Source organism: Babylonia areolata, chromosome 10 (assembly GCF_041734735.1).
Source record: "Babylonia areolata isolate BAREFJ2019XMU chromosome 10, ASM4173473v1, whole genome shotgun sequence".
Taxonomy (NCBI): domain Eukaryota; kingdom Metazoa; phylum Mollusca; class Gastropoda; order Neogastropoda; family Buccinidae; genus Babylonia; species Babylonia areolata.
Window position 1 is genome coordinate 41,854,527 of NC_134885.1, and position 20,000 is coordinate 41,874,526.

The 20,000-nt window shown below is 43.5% G+C and overlaps 1 protein-coding gene across 1 annotated transcript in view; it reads right to left on the minus strand.

The window, feature by feature from the left end:
- LOC143286603 (uncharacterized) overlaps nt 1-16,325 on the minus strand; it is a 17,584-nt gene extending 1,259 nt beyond the window's left edge. Inside the window, exons 1-6 of the mRNA XM_076594238.1 lie at nt 16,275-16,325; nt 9,294-9,487; nt 6,398-6,508; nt 5,797-5,884; nt 2,916-3,092; nt 2,202-2,311 (exon numbers count right to left, since the gene is read on the minus strand). Coding sequence (XP_076450353.1) covers nt 2,202-2,311; nt 2,916-3,092; nt 5,797-5,884; nt 6,398-6,508; nt 9,294-9,473 — 666 coding nt within the window. The 5' untranslated portion in view covers nt 9,474-9,487; nt 16,275-16,325. The remainder of the gene's footprint in view (nt 1-2,201; nt 2,312-2,915; nt 3,093-5,796; nt 5,885-6,397; nt 6,509-9,293; nt 9,488-16,274) is intronic.
- Between the last annotated feature and the right edge of the window lie 3,675 nt (nt 16,326-20,000).

A 20,000-nucleotide genomic window follows, 5' to 3' on the forward strand; every position in this document is an offset into this window, starting at 1 on the left:
GATACTACTACTACTACTACTACTACTACTACTACTACTACTACTACTACTACTACTACTGCTAATACTGATACTACTACTACTACTACTACTACTACTACTACTACTACTACTGCTAATACTGATACTACTACTACTACTACTACTACTACTACTACTACTACTACTACTACTACTACTACTACTACTGATACTACTACTACTACTACTACTACTGCTAATACTGATACTACTACTACTACTACTACTACTACTACTACTACTACTACTACTGCTAATACTGCTAATACTGATACTACTACTACTACTACTACTACTACTACTACTACTACTACTACTACTACTACTACTGATACTACTACTACTACTACTACTACTACTACTACTACTACTACTGCTACACGAGAGAAAGTGGCAGAATGTTCAAGACGCTTATCTGCCAGCACAGTGTCCGTGAGGGTCTGGGTTCGAATCCCGCTCTCGCCCGTCCCCCCCCCCCCCCCCCCTCCAATGGAAACTGAGCGTCTTGTCATCCGGATGAGACGATAAACCAAGGTCCCGTGAGCAGCACGCACTTTGACGCACTGAAAAAGAACCCATGGCAACAAAAGTGTTGCCTTCTGGCCCGAACCGCCGTTTTGAGTATACAGGGAGAAGCAAGAGATAGTTTCAGTTTCAGTAGCTCAAGGAGGCGTCACTGCGTTCGGACAAATCCATATACTCTACACCACATCTGCTGAGCAGATGCCTGACCAGCAGCGTAACCCAACGCGCTTAGCCAGGTCTTGAGGAAAAAAAAAAAAAGGGGGGGGGGGGGGGTTGAATAAATAATAGATAAATACATTAAAAAAAACCCTACTACTGCTAATAATAATATGTATAAGGCGCAAAAACGTGATGAAGTCAACTATAAACAAAAAACCCCAACAAAACATAAGGCATTAAAACAGCAAGAGATAGACCAGTTGGATCCTGCATCATTTGAAATCCTCTCTCGATAGATTTAATCGTTTAATTAAGAAAACATGCCTGCTTATGAATCTTGTAAAACAGGATTAAAAAGGCAATAGGAACAAAAACTCATTATTAAATTGTAAATAAGAACAACAAATGAAAGAAACGACAAAAAAAGAAGAAGAAAAACAAAAACAAAAAAAACACACACACAAAATTCAAAAGAACACGGAAATCCAAAAACACGGAAACAGTACTGTTCTTTGCAGAACTCGCAGACGTTTTTTGATTTTTTTTTTTTTCTGTTCTTTGAACATGTACATTTTCACTTTGTTTCAAGGACACGTCAAAGCATGCGAACTGATCCATATACGCTACACCACATCTGCTTTGCGGGGGGAAAAAAAGACATGCCTGATCTCAGCATAAACCCAACACGCTAGTCAAGATTTAAAAGCCCACCTGAATTTTGTATATAAACCATTCAACAGATGAAATTATTAAGAGGGGACAAAACCAAGAAAGACTTTGAAAATGATAATGAAATGAAAGATACGAACAAGGCAAATGAATGAAAGACAAGAGAGGCAAGGCCTTCAAGACTCACTTGTGATACACTTAAAACAAAACAAAAAAATCTAATCGTTAAAATGTGTTCTGTATTTGTTATTATAAAGCTTCGCAACCAGATTCGAATTAAGTTCCCTAGTATTAATTACAGAGTACTTTCCCTTTTTTTACTATCTGCACCAAAACGTTTGCAAAATAAATAAAACTTCCATGCTTAGCAAAAGAAGTTCCTGTTTGAACAAAAAATGATAATAATGACTGCTCTTGTTGGGTCGAATATCAGATAAAAGTGCCAAGTTTAGAGAATACAAAAAAAAAAATGTAAATATAACAGTAAATGCAGTTTGCATATAATAAGGCTTCATTTTTTATTTTTTGTGCCCATCCCAGAGGTGCAATATTGTTTTAAACAAGATGACTGGAAAGAACTGAATTTTTCCTATTTTATGCCTAATTTGGTGTCAATTGACAGAGTATTTGCAGAGAAAATGTCAATGTTAAAGTTTACCACGGACACACAGACACACACACACACACACACACACACACACACACACACACAGAGACAACCGAACACCGGGTTAAAACATAGACTCACTTTGTTTACACAAGTGAGTCAAAAATAACCGAAAATGAGAAAGTGTAAAAAGTGAAGAGGAAAATGACAGCTGACACACCCGCGGAGAGCCGTAAATGGCCACAGCACAAGATGCTGGAAGATCGAACAGCGTGTCTGGCACACTGCCCACCTTCATGTCTGTGAACTCAACAGTCTCCGTTTCAATACCTGGACGAAAAAACAAAAGAAAACAAAAACAAAACAACTGTTTTGATGATACACAGACAACCTTTTTTTGTTTTTTTTTTTATCAGGGTTGAAAAATGATACGTTTCTGATACAAAGTTAACTTGTGAAGGGCAGGATGATTATGCGTTAATGAGACAGAGACAGGGAGGGACAGAGAGAGAGAGAGAGAGACAGAGAGAGAGAGAGACAGACAGACAGACAGACAGAGAAAGGGACAGAGAGTGAACAAAAGAATGAACGCTTTAATTCAAATAATATTCGTTTGTTGAGAGAGACAGACAAACAGAAAGAGAGACAGAGACTGAGACAGATATGGATACAGTGATAGACAAGAGAAGAGAGAGAGAGAGAGAGAGAGAGAGAGAGAGCGTCACAGAGAGAGACTGTCAGGGAAACAGAGACAGAGAGACAGAGTAAGACATGGAGACAGAGAGTAAGAAACTGACGCACAGTGACAGAAACAGAGACACAGAGGAAGAGACATATAGACAGAGACAAGCAGAAACAAAGGCAGAGAGACAGAGAAAGAAAGATGACAGACAGACAGACACAGAGACAGACACAGAGCGGCTTATAGCCTTACCTCCATGGACAAAATGGGTGAACTTTTCCACCAGGGGGATGCAGTCGTCAGTGATGGTAATGGTGCTGTGGAGAGCACTACCGTCTCTCCGGGGAGAGCTGAAAGCGGCTCGGAAAGCAGTGACGTTCTCCTCCCCAACACCGTACGTCAGCTTTGGATCCAAGATTTGGGCTGAGGCTGGAAAAAAACAACAACAAAAAAACAAATAAACAAAATTAACCAGCAATTTTTCCCCCATCATCACATCATCTGCACTGTTTTATTCACATACTGGCATGCGTACACAGTCATTTCTTTTCCCTTCCTCGATTTTTTCCCCAACCCTCGTCTGATATCACTAAAAGTGAAAAGACGTTTTAAGCTAAAGAACGAACAAACGAACCGTTTCAGTGGCACTACCCCCACGCCGCTCATTCCGAGTCCACCACGTTTCAAGTTTGAATTATCCTTTCACTCCTATTGGAGTGTGGAGGATTACTACAAAATAAACTTTTCATGCCCAGAACAAACATGTCCAAATACACAACAATGTCTCATAAAAGTTGAGAAAACACAAATGTCTTTTAACTCCAAAAGGCAACATTTGTAAATCTAATCATCTTACTTACAGCTAAAATGACTTTTTTGCCTCCTTTGAGCATATTACAAAAACCATACCCATACACGACCACACCTGGGTTCGTCCGTCACAGTCCCCAGCGCTGACAGTCCACAGGGAACCATCGATGTTAGGTCATCAGAAGGCCACACACCAGAGGAGACCCTGCTGAGTCGCTTCGGTGGTGTTCGGTTGTGCCTCTTGTGGTTTAACGCACTTCGGACACCACCTACTGAGCCCCCCTACTGACGACAATAATGGCTTTGTCGCGGAGCCAAACTTAGTGAGCGTCTCCTCCTGAGTGAAGACCCTCCAACGCCAGTCCCCCATGAATCCGCCGACACTGAAGACCTTGACAAGACTCGCCCCAAGCGCGGAAGTGGAGGTTAACCGGCGAATTTTGTTTACTAAAGACGAGACAAAAGACCTATTCAGCTTTGTCCATTCCCAGCTGTATGAGGCGGGGACATATTTTGAATGTCAAAACGTGTATAGAGAGAGGTACACAGTAGGCAACGCTCTCGCCCTCACCCGCTTGATATCAAGTACACAGTTGGGATTGAGTTGGTAATGATCAACACTCTACCTATTGAAACGGGACGGGTAAACGAAATTACAAGAGAATACCGTATTCGTTTTTGTTTTGTTTTGTTTTTTGGTGGTTTTGTTGTTGTTGTTGTTGTTCTTCTAAGTGACATGAATTCTATTGGTGATGAATTTCCATTTTGTCAAATAAAGTCCATTTTTTTCTGATATTCGTAAAAAAAAAAAGAAGATTGTTACCTTACATATATTTAGGTCCAAGATATCTTTCGTCACTTTGTCAGTTATTTTCTGCAGGAAGACGGTTTCTGTTAGGACAGTATCTTAGTTTATTTTATTTCTAATTATTAAATGCAATGTTCCATTGGACACGTTAAAACAGATGAACGAATGTTAACGCCTTTACCTTACTTGGTGCAAACGCTTTAGACATATACTACTACTACTACTACTACTACTACTACTACTATGAAATGATAAGCATAATAATAACATTCACATTCATATAGTATTAAATATTGTACCAGAGACACACCAGGGCGCTTACAAACAGTCATTCATACACATGCATAACTCAATTCGTAGAAGAAAAAAATAATCAGTAGATAGATAAAAAGCAAAAAAAAAAAAAAAAAAAAAAAAAGAGATATAAAGACATAGATAAATACAAACGTATGAATTCACGTAATACAATCCAGACGAATGGATGACGGGCGAACCCCCAATGACATCCTTTATGGCGAGCTCGCCACTGGTTCTAGACCTGCAGGAAGACCTGCCCTACGCTACAGGGATGTCTGCAAACGAGACATGAGGGCAGGCGACATGGACCCAGCAGGTTGGGAGGTGGTGGCTGAAGACCGCAACAGCCGGAGAAGGACCGTGAAGGCATGTGTCCAGAGGAGCGAGGAGAAGAGAGAACAGCACTGGGAAGAGGGAAGAGAGCGCAGACGGCAGAGGGCAGAATCCTCTGAGCCAGGCGCGACTTTCACCTGCGGTAACTGCAACAGAGCCTGCCGATCCAGAATCTGACTGTGCAGCCACAGCAGGCGCTGCAACTCAACAACTTGACTGAACCAGGCGCAGAGTTCCATTGTCTCCCGAGACAGACGGACGCCAGCAACGACAATCTGACATAGAACAACGACAACAACAACGAAGACAGACAGACAGAGACAGAAACAGAATGCAGCATCAACCAGGACCAGTTACCAGGCACACAGGGGACGGGGAACGGACAGACGGACGCCAACAGCAACAATCCAACATAGAACAACAACAACAACAACGAAGACATACAGACAGAGACAGAAACAGAATGCAGCATCAACCAGGACCAGTTACCAGGCACAAAGCGGACGGGGAACGGACAGACGGACGCCAACAGCAACAATCCAACATAGAACAACAACAACAACAACGAAGACATACAGACAGAGACAGAAACAGAATGCAGCATCAACCAGGACCAGTTACCAGGCACAAAGCGGACGGGGAACGGACAGACGGACGCCAACAGCAACAATCCAACATAGAACAACAACAACAACAACGAAGACATACAGACAGAGACAGAAACAGAATGCAGCATCAACCAGGACCAGTTACCAGGCACAAAGCGGACGGGGAACGGACAGACGGACGCCAACAGCAACAATCCAACATAGAACAACAACAACAACAACGAAGACATACAGACAGAGACAGAAACAGAATGCAGCATCAACCAGGACCAGTTACCAGGCACACAGCGGACTGGGAACGGTTTGTTCAGGGTCTGCCACACACAGGTCCTGGTCTTCTTGTTGTACACGTACATCATGTTGTCCTGTCCACGGAAAGAAAGAGAGAAAGATGAATGGATGAAAGAATGGATAGATGAACGGATGAATGAATGAATGAATGAATGAATAAATGAATGATTGGATGAATGAATGAATGAAAGATTGGATGAATGAATAAATGAAGTGCGGTAAAAAAAAAAAAAAAAAAAGAATGAAAAGAAGAGAGGAATACGGGTGGAGAGAGAGAAAGAAAGAAATCATGCACACACGCGCGCGCGCGCACCTACCCACCTTCCCCCCCCCCCCCCCCCCCCCGCAACCTCCCTCCTCCCCACCCACACACACACACATACACACGGAACACATGCACGCACGCACTCACACAAACACGCGCGCACACACATACATACGCACACACGCACAATTTTACATGCACCCACCCACGCCCAATCCACTCGCATTCCACCCACACCACACCCACATCCACCCATTTTCCCCCCACCACGCACCCCCTCCCCCGCCCCACTCCCCACCTCCTAACACACACAATAACAGACCTGGTAAAAGAGGTAATACACAAGTTGTCGTACGGGTCCGAAGTTGTCAGACCGCAAAGTGTCGTACACCTCTCTCTGGTTGACGGCGTCATAGGCCATCTCTGATACCACCTGTAGGAACCCGACAACGTCCACAAACACACATAAAAAGTACATTATTCTGTTTGACAAAACAGGCAAAAATATTCATTATTTCTCTTATGAACAGGGTGTTATACTTTATCATCTCCAATAAACAGGAGAGAATATTCTATCATCTGTAACAAACAGGAAAGAATACTTTACAATCTCCAATATGCAGGACATAATATGCTTAATTAATTGTCTCCAGTAAAGAGGATGGAATACTCTATTACGTCCAATAAACAAGATGGAATTTTTTTTTAAATCTCAAATAAACAGAATAGACACCTTTTTTTCTTTCTTTCTTTTTTTTGTTTTTTGTTTGTTTGTTTTGAAAATGATGAACAATCAGGAAAGAATACTTTATTATCCCCAATAGACAGAACATTATACTTAACTGTCTCTAAAAAACAGGGAAGAACATTTATTCATCTTTAATAAACAGGAAAATACATTATCATATATAGTAAACAGGAGAGAATATTATGATTATTTTGTCTATAAACAAAACAGAATATCATCTATCTCTAATAAATGAGATGGAATAGTTTATCATCTCTAATAAACAGGAAATGATATTATCATATCCAATAAATAGGACAACTCACTTTATTATCTCCAATAAACAGGAACGAATTCCTTATCATCTCTAGTGAACAGGATAGAAAACTGTATTGTTTATTACAAACGGAAAAGATTACTGATCGTCTCTAACAGACAGGAAAAGGGTTTTATTCTTTTTCTTTTTTTTTTCTTTTTTATCTCGAATGTAACGGGATAGAATTATCTTATCGTTTCTATGAAACTGGCACGGTGGCTGAACTGCTGCTTCTTCTTCTTCGTTCGTGGGCTACAACTCCCACGTTCATTCGTATGTACACGAGTGGGCTTTCACGTGTATGACCGTTTTTACCACGCCATAAAGGCAGCCAAACTCCGCTTTCGGGCTTGCGCATTCTTGGTATGTTCTTGTATCCATAACCCACCGAACGCTGACATGGATTACAGGATCTTTAACGCGCGTATTTGATCTTCTGCTTGCGTATACACACGCAGGGGGTTCAGGCACAAGCAGGTCTGCACATGATATGGAAGATCGGAAGAATCTCCACCTTTTACCCACCAGGCGCCGCCGTTGTCGAGATTCGAACCCGGGGCCCTCAGATTGAGAGTCCAACGCTTTAACCACTCGGCTATCGCACCCGTTGGTGGCCGAACGATAATAAACGCCGTATCCTCGCCCAAGTGCACCGAGTTCAATTCCCTGTTTCTGTGCACCTGGTGGGTGAAGGGGGCCGGGGGGGAGGGGATGTTTTCTTCGATCTCCCAGGTACAAGGATGGGCCACACTGCCGGTATAGTGCCTGATTCTTCTTCGTGTCTGTATATGTCGAGCTGTCTTTGAAAAAAAAAAAAAGTTGCTGTGTGTTGCTGTGGGTTCGTTTACGTGCGCTAAGTTCATGCTACACACAGGACCTCGGTTTATCGTCTGATCCTGAAGGCTCGTACCCAGACCACTACTCCAGGTCTTGTGGAAAGGGAAATAAGAAAGATCCCTGTGTCAGACAGAGACAGAGAGAAGATTGGGGATAAGACTCGAACCCATGAACAATTACTTCCTAATTGGGCCAGTTACCCCAACTACTACCGAAGCACCATCACCACCATCCACCACCATCACCAACCACTACCGTCACCAAAACAACAAAAACATCAACCACCACCACAGACAACCACGACCACCACAGACAACCACGACCACCACAGACAACCACCACCACAACCACCACCACCACCACAACCACCACCACAACCACAACCACTACCACCACAGACAACCACCACCACCACCACCACCACCACCACAGACAACCACCACCACCACCACAACCACCACCACCACCACCACAACCACCACCACCACAACCACTACCACCACAGACAACCACCACCACAACCACCACCACCACAGACCACCACCACCACAACCACCACCACCACAGACAACCACCACCACAACCACCACCACAGACAACCACAACCACCACAACCACCACCACCACCACCACCACCACCACAGACAACCACAACCACAACCACCACCACCACCACCACCACAGACAACCACAACCACCACAACCACCACCACCACCACCACCACCACCACAGACAACCACAACCACCACAACCACCACAACCACCACCACAACCACCACCACCACAACCACTACCACCACAGACAACCACCATCACCACCACAACCACCACCACCACAACCAACACCACCACCACCACCACAACCACCACCACCACCACAGACAACCACCACCACAACCACCCCCACCACAATCACCATCACAACCACCACCACAGACAACCACCACCATCACCACAACCACCACCACCACAACCACAACCACCACAGACAACCACCACCACCACCACAACCACCACCACCACAACCACCACCACAACCACCACCACCACCATAGACATCCACCACCACAACCACCACCACAGACAACCACCACCATCACAACCACCACCACCACAACCACCACCATCACAGACAACCACCACCATCACAACCACCACCACCACAACCACCACCATCACAGACAACCACCACCATCACAACCACCACCATCACAACCACCACCACCACCATTACCACAGACAACCACCACCACAGACCACCTCCACCACAGACAACAACCAACCACCCAACCACCCACAACTCTACCCACCACACCGCATCAAAGCATTTTACTGACCTCGCCGACCTGATAGCCTGTCACTAGCGAGTTGACGTAGGTATGCACCTGTCTCACTGACCACTGGTCAGCCACACAGCAGATGGGCTGAGCGTCCGCCGATGCACCCTGGGCCTGGGTACGGGTGGTGGCTGTCATCACGCCAAGCAGTCCCACCACGAGGAGGACGCCTCTCACCATGGTTGTCGGGGTGTCTGAGCAGTAGAGGGAGGAGGGGGGTGGGTGGGTGGGTGGATGTCCACAGTTTGTCTTCTGAAGAGAGTCAAACCTGTTGGTGTTTATTCCTAAGGTTGTGTCAGTAGATCATGTGGCCCGATACAGTTCGCTTGATTCATTGATTGATTGATATGGATGCTAACATAGCGCCTATCCTCGGTCGGAGACCAAACTCTAACTCTTTACAAACACGGGGTCATTTGCACAACAGGCTGCCTACCTGGGTAGAGCCGACTGACGGCTGCCACTGGGCGCTCATCATTCGTTCTCTGTGTCATTCAATCAGATTTCAGGGCACGCACTCACACACACACACACACACACACACACACACACACACACACACACACACACACACACGCACGCACGCACACACACATGTAACATTTTACGTGTATAAATGTTTTGTTTATTTACCCCGCCATGTAGGCAGCCATACTCCGTTTCCGGGGGTGTGCATGCTAGGCGCTAACATGGATTACAGGATCTTTAACGTGCGTATTTGATCTTCTGCGTGCGTGTTGTCACGGCTCGTTGGCGATCGTTGTGCGTGCTCGTGTGTTTCTCTCTTTTCCTTCCCTTCTTCCTCCTCTCTCTCTTCCCCCCTCTCTCTCTTCTCCCTCCCTCTCCCTTCTCCCCCCTCTCTCTCTTCCCCCTCTCTCCCTTCTCCCCCCTCTCTCTCTTCTCCCCCTCTCTCTCCCTTCTCCCCCTTTCTCTCTCTTCCCCCTCTCTCTCTTCTCCCTCCCTCTCCCTTCTCCCCCTCTCTCTCTTCCCCCTTCCCTCTCCCTTCTCCCCCTCTCTCCCTTCTTCCTCCTCTCTCTCTCCCCCCTCTCTCACTCCCCTCTCTCTCTTCTCCCTCCCTCTCCCTTCTCCCCCTCTCTCTCTTCCCCCTTCCCTCTCCCTTCTCCCCTCTCTCTCCCTTCTCCCCCTCTCTCCCTTCTTCCTCCTCTCTCTCTTCCCCCTCTCTCTCTTCCCCCCTCTCTCTCTTCTCCCTCCCTCTCCCTTCTCCCCCTCTCTCTCTTCCCCCCTCTCTCTCTTCTCCCTCCCTCTCCCTTCTCCCCCTCTCTCTCTTCCCCCCTCTCTCTCTTCTCCCTCCCTCTCCCTTCTCCCCCTCTCTCCCTTCTCCCTCTCTCTCTCTTCCCCCTCCCTCTCCCTTCTCCCCTCTCTCTCCCTTCTCCCCTCTCTCTCCCTTCTCCCCCCTCTCTCTCTCTCCCCTCTCTCTCCCTTCTCCCCCTCTCTCTCTTCTCAACCTCTCTCTCTCTTCTCCCCCTCTCTCCCTTCTCCTCCCTCTCTCTCCCTTCTCCCCCTCTCTCCCTTCTCCCCTCTCTCTCTCTTCCCCTCTCTCTCCCTTCTCCCCCTTCTCTCTCTTCCCCTCCCTCTCCTTCTCCCCCTCTCTCTCTCTTCCCCCTCCCTCTCCCTTCTCCCCTCTCCCTTCTCCCCCTCTCTCTCTCTTCCCCCTCCCTCTCCCTTCTCCCCCCTCTCTCTCTTCCACCTCCATCTCCCTTCTCCCCTCTCTCTCTCCCTTAGTTACAGTATTGATAATACTTTTAATATGTTCCTCCCATTTACAGTTGTGTTTGATTATAACACCTAGATGTTTATGTGATCTGTACTTTGTAATGGTGTGCTGACAAAAGTAAGAGATAAGATTGTGTCAGTGTTTCCAGAAAAAAACAACAAAACAACTCTGTTTTCCCTTCATTAAATTTGACTTTTCATCACGGATGTTTAGGTTGTTTAGTGCTGACGACATACTTGTATCATCTGCAGATTGCTTAATGTTTGAATGGATGTCGTATACAATATCATTGATATAGATAATGAATGATAGTGGACCAAGTACAGAGCTTTGAGAAACACCTGCGGGTATTCCTTTGTAATCAGACTTATCACTCTTTATAACAACTGCTTGGAGACGGTTGGAAAGGTAAATGGAAAACCAGTCAAGTAGTTTGCCTCGTATTCCATTTGCTCTTAATTAACTTTAGAAGTCTCTTATGCCAAACTCGATCAAAAGCTTTAGATATATCAAAATACACAGCCTGGGTTGTGACTCCTTCATCAAAAGATGAGTATAAATCATAATAAATACAGAGCAACTGATTTACCGTCGAACCACCAGGAATAAACCCTGACTGGGAAGGAAACAAAATATGATTTGATGAAAAAAAACTTGTGAACTTGCTTATGGATGAATCTCTCAAGGACTTTACCAACACAGCTAAGTAAAGAGATTGGACGGTAATTACTACAAAGTTCCTTCGAAGCTTTTTTTTATCCAGAAGATTTACATGTGCTGTTTTCCATATCAGAGGAAAATTTAATTCATGAAGGCTTTTGTTGAAATTCCTAGTTAGTGGCTCTAAAATGGTTGGCAATGAGGCGATTAACAATCTGTTATGGACAAGATCTGGCCCTACTGCTTTATTCTTGTTTAGATTTAGAATAACACCTTCAACATCAGAAGTAGTAAGCGATATTTCTGTAAGTTCTAAGTCAAGAAATGGAATGTCAGGGCAGTCCTTTTTGCTGTCTTCAAGAATGGATTGTGAAATGAAAACCTTGTTAAAAATATCAGCTTTATATTTGTTATTATGATAGACAATGCCGTTAGATATGATAGGGGGGATTTCATCTGACCCAACACCTTTCTTTTTTTAAAAAAAGGACTTGACAAGTTTCCACCATTCTTTTGTTCCAAAATTGGATGAAGTTTTTTTGGGTTTTTTCTAAATTGTTGATATACTCAAGTTGTCTTTGTCATTCTCTATGTAACATAGTTCATAAAACGCCGAAATTGTAGCCAGTCTTCTGGTTTGTTAGTTTGTTTAGCTAATTCATGAATTATATTACGTTCCTCTATTGGCAGCCTAATTCCATCTGTCATCCAAGAGACATCATTTGGACGTACAGTGATAGTCTTCATTGGCATACATTGCTTAGTTTTATCCATTATAATATTTGAAAACATTTATTATTGGTCACTTCGTCCCAATTAACCTAGTGTAGGAGATTGCAAAATGTTTAATTATCTAGCTTATTGCAATTAAAAATTGTTCTTTTAAATGACTGTTCTCTAATTACTGTATTCCTGACAACCACATAAGGTACACTATGGTCACTGCAGATAGCAGGCATGACATCCGTTGATTTGATCATACTGGGGCTTTGAGTAAGTATAAGATCTAAGCATGAACTTGTCACTTCGGTAATCCTCGTTGGTTCATTTATTAACTGCTTAATATGGTAGCGATTCAAAATATCTACTGAGTGGGGTGATGATATTGTTAGGAAACCAGTAATAAAATCACAAGAATCAAGAATTTGTTTGTGGTGTCATTGGCTCTACGTATGCTTTCTTCGATCAAATTCCAGTAATTTGCATTAGAGTTAGGTGGACGATAAAAAGATCCAACTAATAAACTGATTTGATCTAATTTTGCCTCAACTCATACAGCCTCTAACCCGTTCACATGAAGGTCATTGCGAGGTTTACAATATAAATTATTTTTCACATAAATTGCAACACCCCTATGTGGATCGTTTGTTCTGTCACAACTAACGGGTGAATAAAGTTTGTAATGTGGAACGGTGTTGGTCTGTGTGGGTCTGTGTTTCACCCTGGGCCAGCGGTGTGCCTATTTTCCTGGTGACAGGTGAGGGAGTCGTGTGTTTGTCTTTGTAGAACTAATTAGTTTTAGTGATATGATTTGTGACATTTGTTAACATCAAAGTGAGTTAGGTTTTGGTTGCTTGTAAGGTTGGGGTGATGTTTTTTTTTTGTTTTTTTTTTTTTTTTTGTTTTTTTTTGTGGAAATCTTTTAAACCCAGTTGTCTTTTATTTCTAAATAATTGGGGTGAACTGGTAAATTTGTTCGCGTTTAGATGTGTTATTTTGCCATATATTCAGCTCGGATTATTGTTTCAGATTTGTTTTCTTTACAATGAAAATTGTCCAGTTGCAGTCTGTATATTTTCCGAAACATTTTGTGTATAGAAATGCTGTATGGTTATGATAGCGCTTCACTGGGTCTTTCTGTTATTCGAACTAGCAGGATGTATACTGGCATAATATATTGCCATTTAGGGTTAGCCGTAATGGACGCTTTGGATTGTGTGAAGGTTTATACCTTTCGTTATTGGGGAAATTTATAACACACGTTTAAAGTACTTTTCTCATCGGCAGCTTTTGTGCGGACGTGGCCAATGTAAAAGGTTATCCACTTGCTCCCTTGTTTAGTGTAATGTATATTGCTTAAGGAAGGGATGGGGGGGGGGGGTACTCTTTTATGACTGGTAAAAAAACAACAAAGTCTACAGAGACAGAGTGGGTTGTTACAGATTTTCCTGTGAGATTTTCTTCCCGAGCCACTGCCTTCAACGGATCTCCAGGACACTAACTCTGGAACTGTCCTCGTTCCCCTTCTACCTTGTCCTTCCCAAATTTTCCTCACACTCACTCCCACTCCACACTTCCAACGTACCCTTTCCCACTTCCCCATTGTCCCTCTCGCCCCGACCTTTCCCAGCCATCGAATCTGCAAGTACCGTCAATATTCACCTGTCGGGAGGAGTTCTAGTCCTATGAACTCTGGCAACATCATTGAACTGAACTGGTGCCGCAGTTGTCTGCGACTGAAGTACAATTGTGCTGTGGTTAGACGGGGGCGTATTTATTTGATTGCTTGTGCTTTGATTTGTCACGAATATTTATTTTGCATGACCACCGTAGAACGACGAGCTAAACTCTTCTGTGTTTCTGTGTTTGTGTTGTCGGGGCATTAGTCTGGGAAGGGGTGGGGGGTACATGGCCAACCCTTTACATGTTGTGACACGTATACACACGAAGGGGGTTCAGGAACTAGCAGGTCCGCATACATGTTGACCGGGGAAATCGGAAAAATCTCCACCCTTGACATGAATATAGCTTACTTACGTATAACGGAGAATCATTTACAGCTTGGTCTTTTGTGGAGGACTATGACTCTCAAACTAGGAGGTCAAAATGCACTGGCTCTTAGTGCTGCAGTCTTGGGGACTTGTTGACCTTTGGGAACTATCCCAACGCCAGCTGTCCTAATAACCATCTTGGCCGAGAGAGTGGGGGTGTAACTTGGGCAAGACACTCTCCGCTATAATCAAAGTCTTGCCCAGATAGTCGGGACAGCAGTTTCCTCCTCTGCTGTTCTGATGGTCAATAAGTCTTAGACAAGCAACTGTCACACATACATACATGTCGTCATGAAGAACATCCCCGTGAGAAGGTAGTGAAACATGGATTGGACTGGACATGTCAACCGGCGAAGGGAGCAAGGTGGTATCTTCATCTGGACAGCCATTTCACTGGACACTGGCCAGAATAGGTAATGTCCACATTTCTTCCCCTCTGTTCTTTCCATTCGGTTTCGTTCCGCAGACAGAAAAATCGCAGATTTGTTTAAATAACAAAAACATATTTACTCTACGTTTCTTCCCCTGTCAAGAGACGTAATGAAGGCCAGTCAAAGAGTGGAGGAGAAGAAATGTAGAGTATATATTATAATGTCTTTGACCAATTTATGAGTTTTTCCGTCTTATAAACGGAAAAGTTCAGGGGAAGAAATGTGGACATTGCCCCAGACTGTAGGGTGGTAGAGAGAAAGGCCAGTGCACAACACCTGGCTCACAACAGTGGAGGGAGAACTGAAGACCCTGAAGCAAACCTGGGTACCTTCATCACAGAGTCTGGCACCAAATTGACACAGGGTGGAGGTTCTTCCTTGCTGCCGTACAAGCCAGACGGCATCAAAAACAGGATGTGGGCAATACACAGCTTTCTTCGTAAGGAGCAATGCTCAACAGAACAGAAACACAGCTATATATATTTCATGGTTGTGTGGATGTGGGTGGGGGTAAGAGAGGGGGACGGGATGTGTACGGCTTGACTCTGAAGAAGTAACGTTTAAACATAATAGAAGCACAGCTGGCTGTATTATCTGATTTTATGGCTCTGTGTGTGTGTGGATGGCGGACAGGGTGGCTAGAATGTCCTCACCTTGCCTCAGAAGGAACAGCGTTTAAACGAAACTGAATCACAGCTGTCTAGATTTTATTATTTTAAGGGTGTGTGTGGCGGTGAGGGGTGGCACAATGTCCTCAGCAGGGCCACTGAAGGAATAACCTTTGACAGAACGGGATGAGAGCTGTTTATATTTCATGGCTGCCGGGGCGGGGCGGGGCGGGGATGGTAATGAGGGGGGGGGGGGTCCACAATTTGACTCTGAAGCAGCAATATGTATAACGCCACCACCACCACCACCACCACCACCACAACAACAACAACAACAGCTACTACTACTACCACTACCACCGCTAGAGTGAACGATGCACCCCACGTTGAAGACAAATAATGACAACTAATAACAGAGAAACAACAATGATTGATAATGATAACGTTTTCATGCGCGCGCGCGCGCACGCACGCACGCACACACACACACACACACACACACACACACACACACACACACACACACACACACACACACACACACACACACATACTAAACGCAAAACAACCTCCAAAAAACCCCTCACGACTAACTCTGGGAACTACAAGGGAAAAAAAACCCCAACAAATCGCGATGCACCGGGTTGCAGCGTACACTGCAGTGTCTAATTCAGTCAGCAAACCGGAGACAGTTTGAAAGCTGTAGTTATATGATTATGTGGAGGAGAGAACCCAGGTAGAAGAATGGATTGATTAATTAATTAAACGATACGTACCTGGTAGTTGATGTTGTATAACCGGAGTTCTACCCAAAGCTGTGGGAGTGCGCCTTCTCACTGGATGGAGCTCCTCCGGTGTGCGGTATTTATAATAATTATGTATACAGCACGACTAACTAACTGTGACGCCTCATCCCTACCCTCTCCCTACCCACCCCACGTCCCCACCACCACCGTCCCCCTTTAACCTCCTCCCCACACCACCCACCATCCACCCCATACCCTTCAAGTTCAGCGGTCACGCGACACACGCCGACACACGCCCACACACGCCGAAACACACGCAGATGTACGTGTGTGTTAGTCGTTTTGAAAACATATTCATATTTCTTACGATGGCAGCCCCAACAACAGTGTTAATGATGATGACACACGCAGACACACACACACACACACACACACACACACACACACACACACACACACACACACGCTCGCACAAAAAACGGACACACACACACACACACACACACATACACGCACACACACACACACACACACACACACACACACACACACACACACACACACACACACACACACCTACACACGCACACGTACATTCATTTTTTTTTTTTTTTTCGGTTTTCAGGTGTTTTGAAACAGATTGCAATAACAGACTGACATTAATCACACAGCAGTAAAGTAGAGGTTGACACAGTGATTAGTAAAATGGTGTTGGTTTCAGACAACAGATGTCACCTTCAAACAATGAACTGTGAAACCTAGCACAGAACAATATACAGCCACTTCGTTTTAATTAATTAATCTAATCAGTGTAAAATAATAAGGTTCGTTAACTGTAACGGATAAGAGAGCATGCACGCACGCATGCACGTAAGCACACACGTACGCACGCGCACTAACAAGCACGCACAGCTCTGATATTGGATTTTTTGACATGCTATTTTGATTTTGATTACTCGCATAATTTGCGTCCGAACGTTTAGATCTTTTGCAGATGTGTTGATGATAACCTCTCTCTCTCTGTGTTTAATGTGTGTGTAATTGTATGTGTGTGTGTGTGTGTGTGTGTGTGTGTGTGTGTGTGTGTGTGTGTGTGTGTGTGTGTGTGTGTGTGTGTGTGTGTGTGTGTGTGTGTGTGTGTGTGTGTGTATCTAAAAACAATCATTACTTTTGACATGTTTACTTCTCAATCGAGGTGAAGTTGCAGCACAAAAAATACTTTTTAATAATGTTTGTACACCAGTCACAGTTTCAAATATCAACGCGACATCATATGCAAGAAGAAGAATGAACAATTCTTAAACATCACCAGTAAACTAAACACCATGTTTTCCGTTCTAATGATTTCAGACGTAGTTTGTTAACGAAGGGAGAAAACAGAATAGGGCTGCACACATCGCCTTGTTTCACACAAGAAGTACACTGAATATAATCCATCATCCTACCCCCACACCTTGCCCTAGCGTTCACATATGCATATATTATCATCATGCATTTCATCGGTTTTACATTAACACCAGCTTTCAAAAGGATTGGCCAAAGAATTGTTCTATTTATAGAGTCGAAGGCTTTCTCAGAATCTATAAAAGCTACACACAGTATACGATTTAAAGAGAATTGTTCTTTTGAGCGAAGTCCATTCAGGAAAACATATGACCCACAGTAGAAGTAGCCCCGTTTAAATCCTGCTTGGTACTCGCCTGTGATGTTATTATCTTCCACACATTCTTGCAGCGTGTAATTAGTGTTACCAGTAACAGTACTGTAAAGTTTACTACTGATATCGCAAAGGGAAATGTCTCGGTGACTACCAGGATTATTCACATCGCCTTTCTTGTTGGTCTAGTTCTCTGGATAGACTCCGCTTTTATTGATAAACAACAACAAAATTACAAAGAATTTCAAAATTGTTTATGTTTTACTATCATACTATAACAAATCACCAAAGTGGTCGTACAGCTTTACGGCTTTTTTTTTTTTTTTTTTTTTTTTTTTAACGTATAGCAAACATGACTTCTTCTGTTGAAACTGGACCACAGACCCCTGAACACATCCTCCAACACTGCCCGACCCATGAAGCTCTACGGCGTCAAACCTGGCCAGGGGGCACAGAGCTACAGGCGCAGCTTTGGGGAGACCGCCACGACCTGGAGAAGACCGTGGGTTACATCGTGGCGACAGGGGTGACCGTCTGACGCAGCCAAAACATCGAACGCGGAAGAAGAAGAAGAAACTGGACCATTCAAATAATCTTCCTCTGCCTCTTCCTCCTGTCCTCACTGAAATATATTGTCAGAATCAATATCTTTTGTAAGAAGAGTCTTTAAGTGTACAAACCAAATATATTCTTACTAATATTGTTAACTAGCTGCTTTCATTTTAATGAAATATTACAAACGTTGTTCCAGAATTTTTTTTCTAACTTTTTATCAAAGCAACTCATTCAGTCAGCAAAAAAGCGTTCAACAGTTTTCGCTTTTTCTGTTTTGCAAATACTTATATTCCTGTCTGGCCTTCTCGAAGCAATAACGTGAACATATAAAGTGCGTCTACATTTGTTAAGAAGCATGCGAACATTTCTTTCACTGCAACGGCATTCTGCATCAGACCAGTCTTTCTGTTTCAGTTTATTCCTTACACATATTTGTTTCTTCATATATTCAGGAGCGTCTCTAACGCATTCATTGAAACACTTTTAACGCTTGATTTATATCGACGTCAATAAGGCCAATAACTTGCAAAAATAATCCTTTCTTTGAATTTTCTTGATAACATTAGGTTGTTACTATACACATCAACATCATCCTCATTCCACACGCTGGTTTTTTGTTTGTTTGTTTGTTTTTTGTTTGTTGTTGTTGTTGTTTTCTTCTTCTTTTCTTTTCGTTTCTCTCTTCTAATATACAGTATAAATTCATTATCTGTGCATTTTCAGCTCGGCACCAATATTCCTAAAATGGAGTTCCACAGGCATATGATCTGAATTAATTCTTCCAGACACTCCCCCTTCACATGAATCATACAACAAAGCATACAGGACACAAGACACAAGACAATAATCATCCACACTGCACCCACTGTCTGGCACATACGTGTAGCGAACGTGTTGGTCGTCATGACACATACCATTGAGAATACGTAAGTCAAGGGTAGTACACATGTTCAACAACAATTTATCGATAGCCAGAAACTTCAAAACAACGATTAACATTAACTGAGTGGCCTACTTGTTGGAACTCTACAATACCTTAAACATTTTGACAGTAGTGAGAGACATGAGATATTCTTCCATTCAAATCTCCACACAGCAATAAATAAAATAAATAAATTATATATATATATATATATATATATATATATATATATATATATATATATATATAAACAGTATTGCATGCTAATGTGACATGACAGTGTGTGTTGCATGTGCTTATACTTCAGTTAACGCTAATAACTGCATGTGTCTATACTTCAGTTAACGCTAATAACTGCATGTGTCTATACTTCAGTTAACGCTAATAACCTATACTTCAGTTAACGCTAATTACTGCATGTGCCAGTGTTCATACTATGTGTGTGTGTGTGTGTGTGTGTGTGTGTGTGTGTGTGTGTGTGTGTGTGTGTGTGTGCTGAATGCATGACCAGGAAGATGCGTGATGCGGAAGGAGAATTACCCGTGCATGATTCACTTGTGGTTACTGAGATGTCTTGTACCGTGAGTATGTGGAAACTGATGCTGTCAATGCAGTACGATTG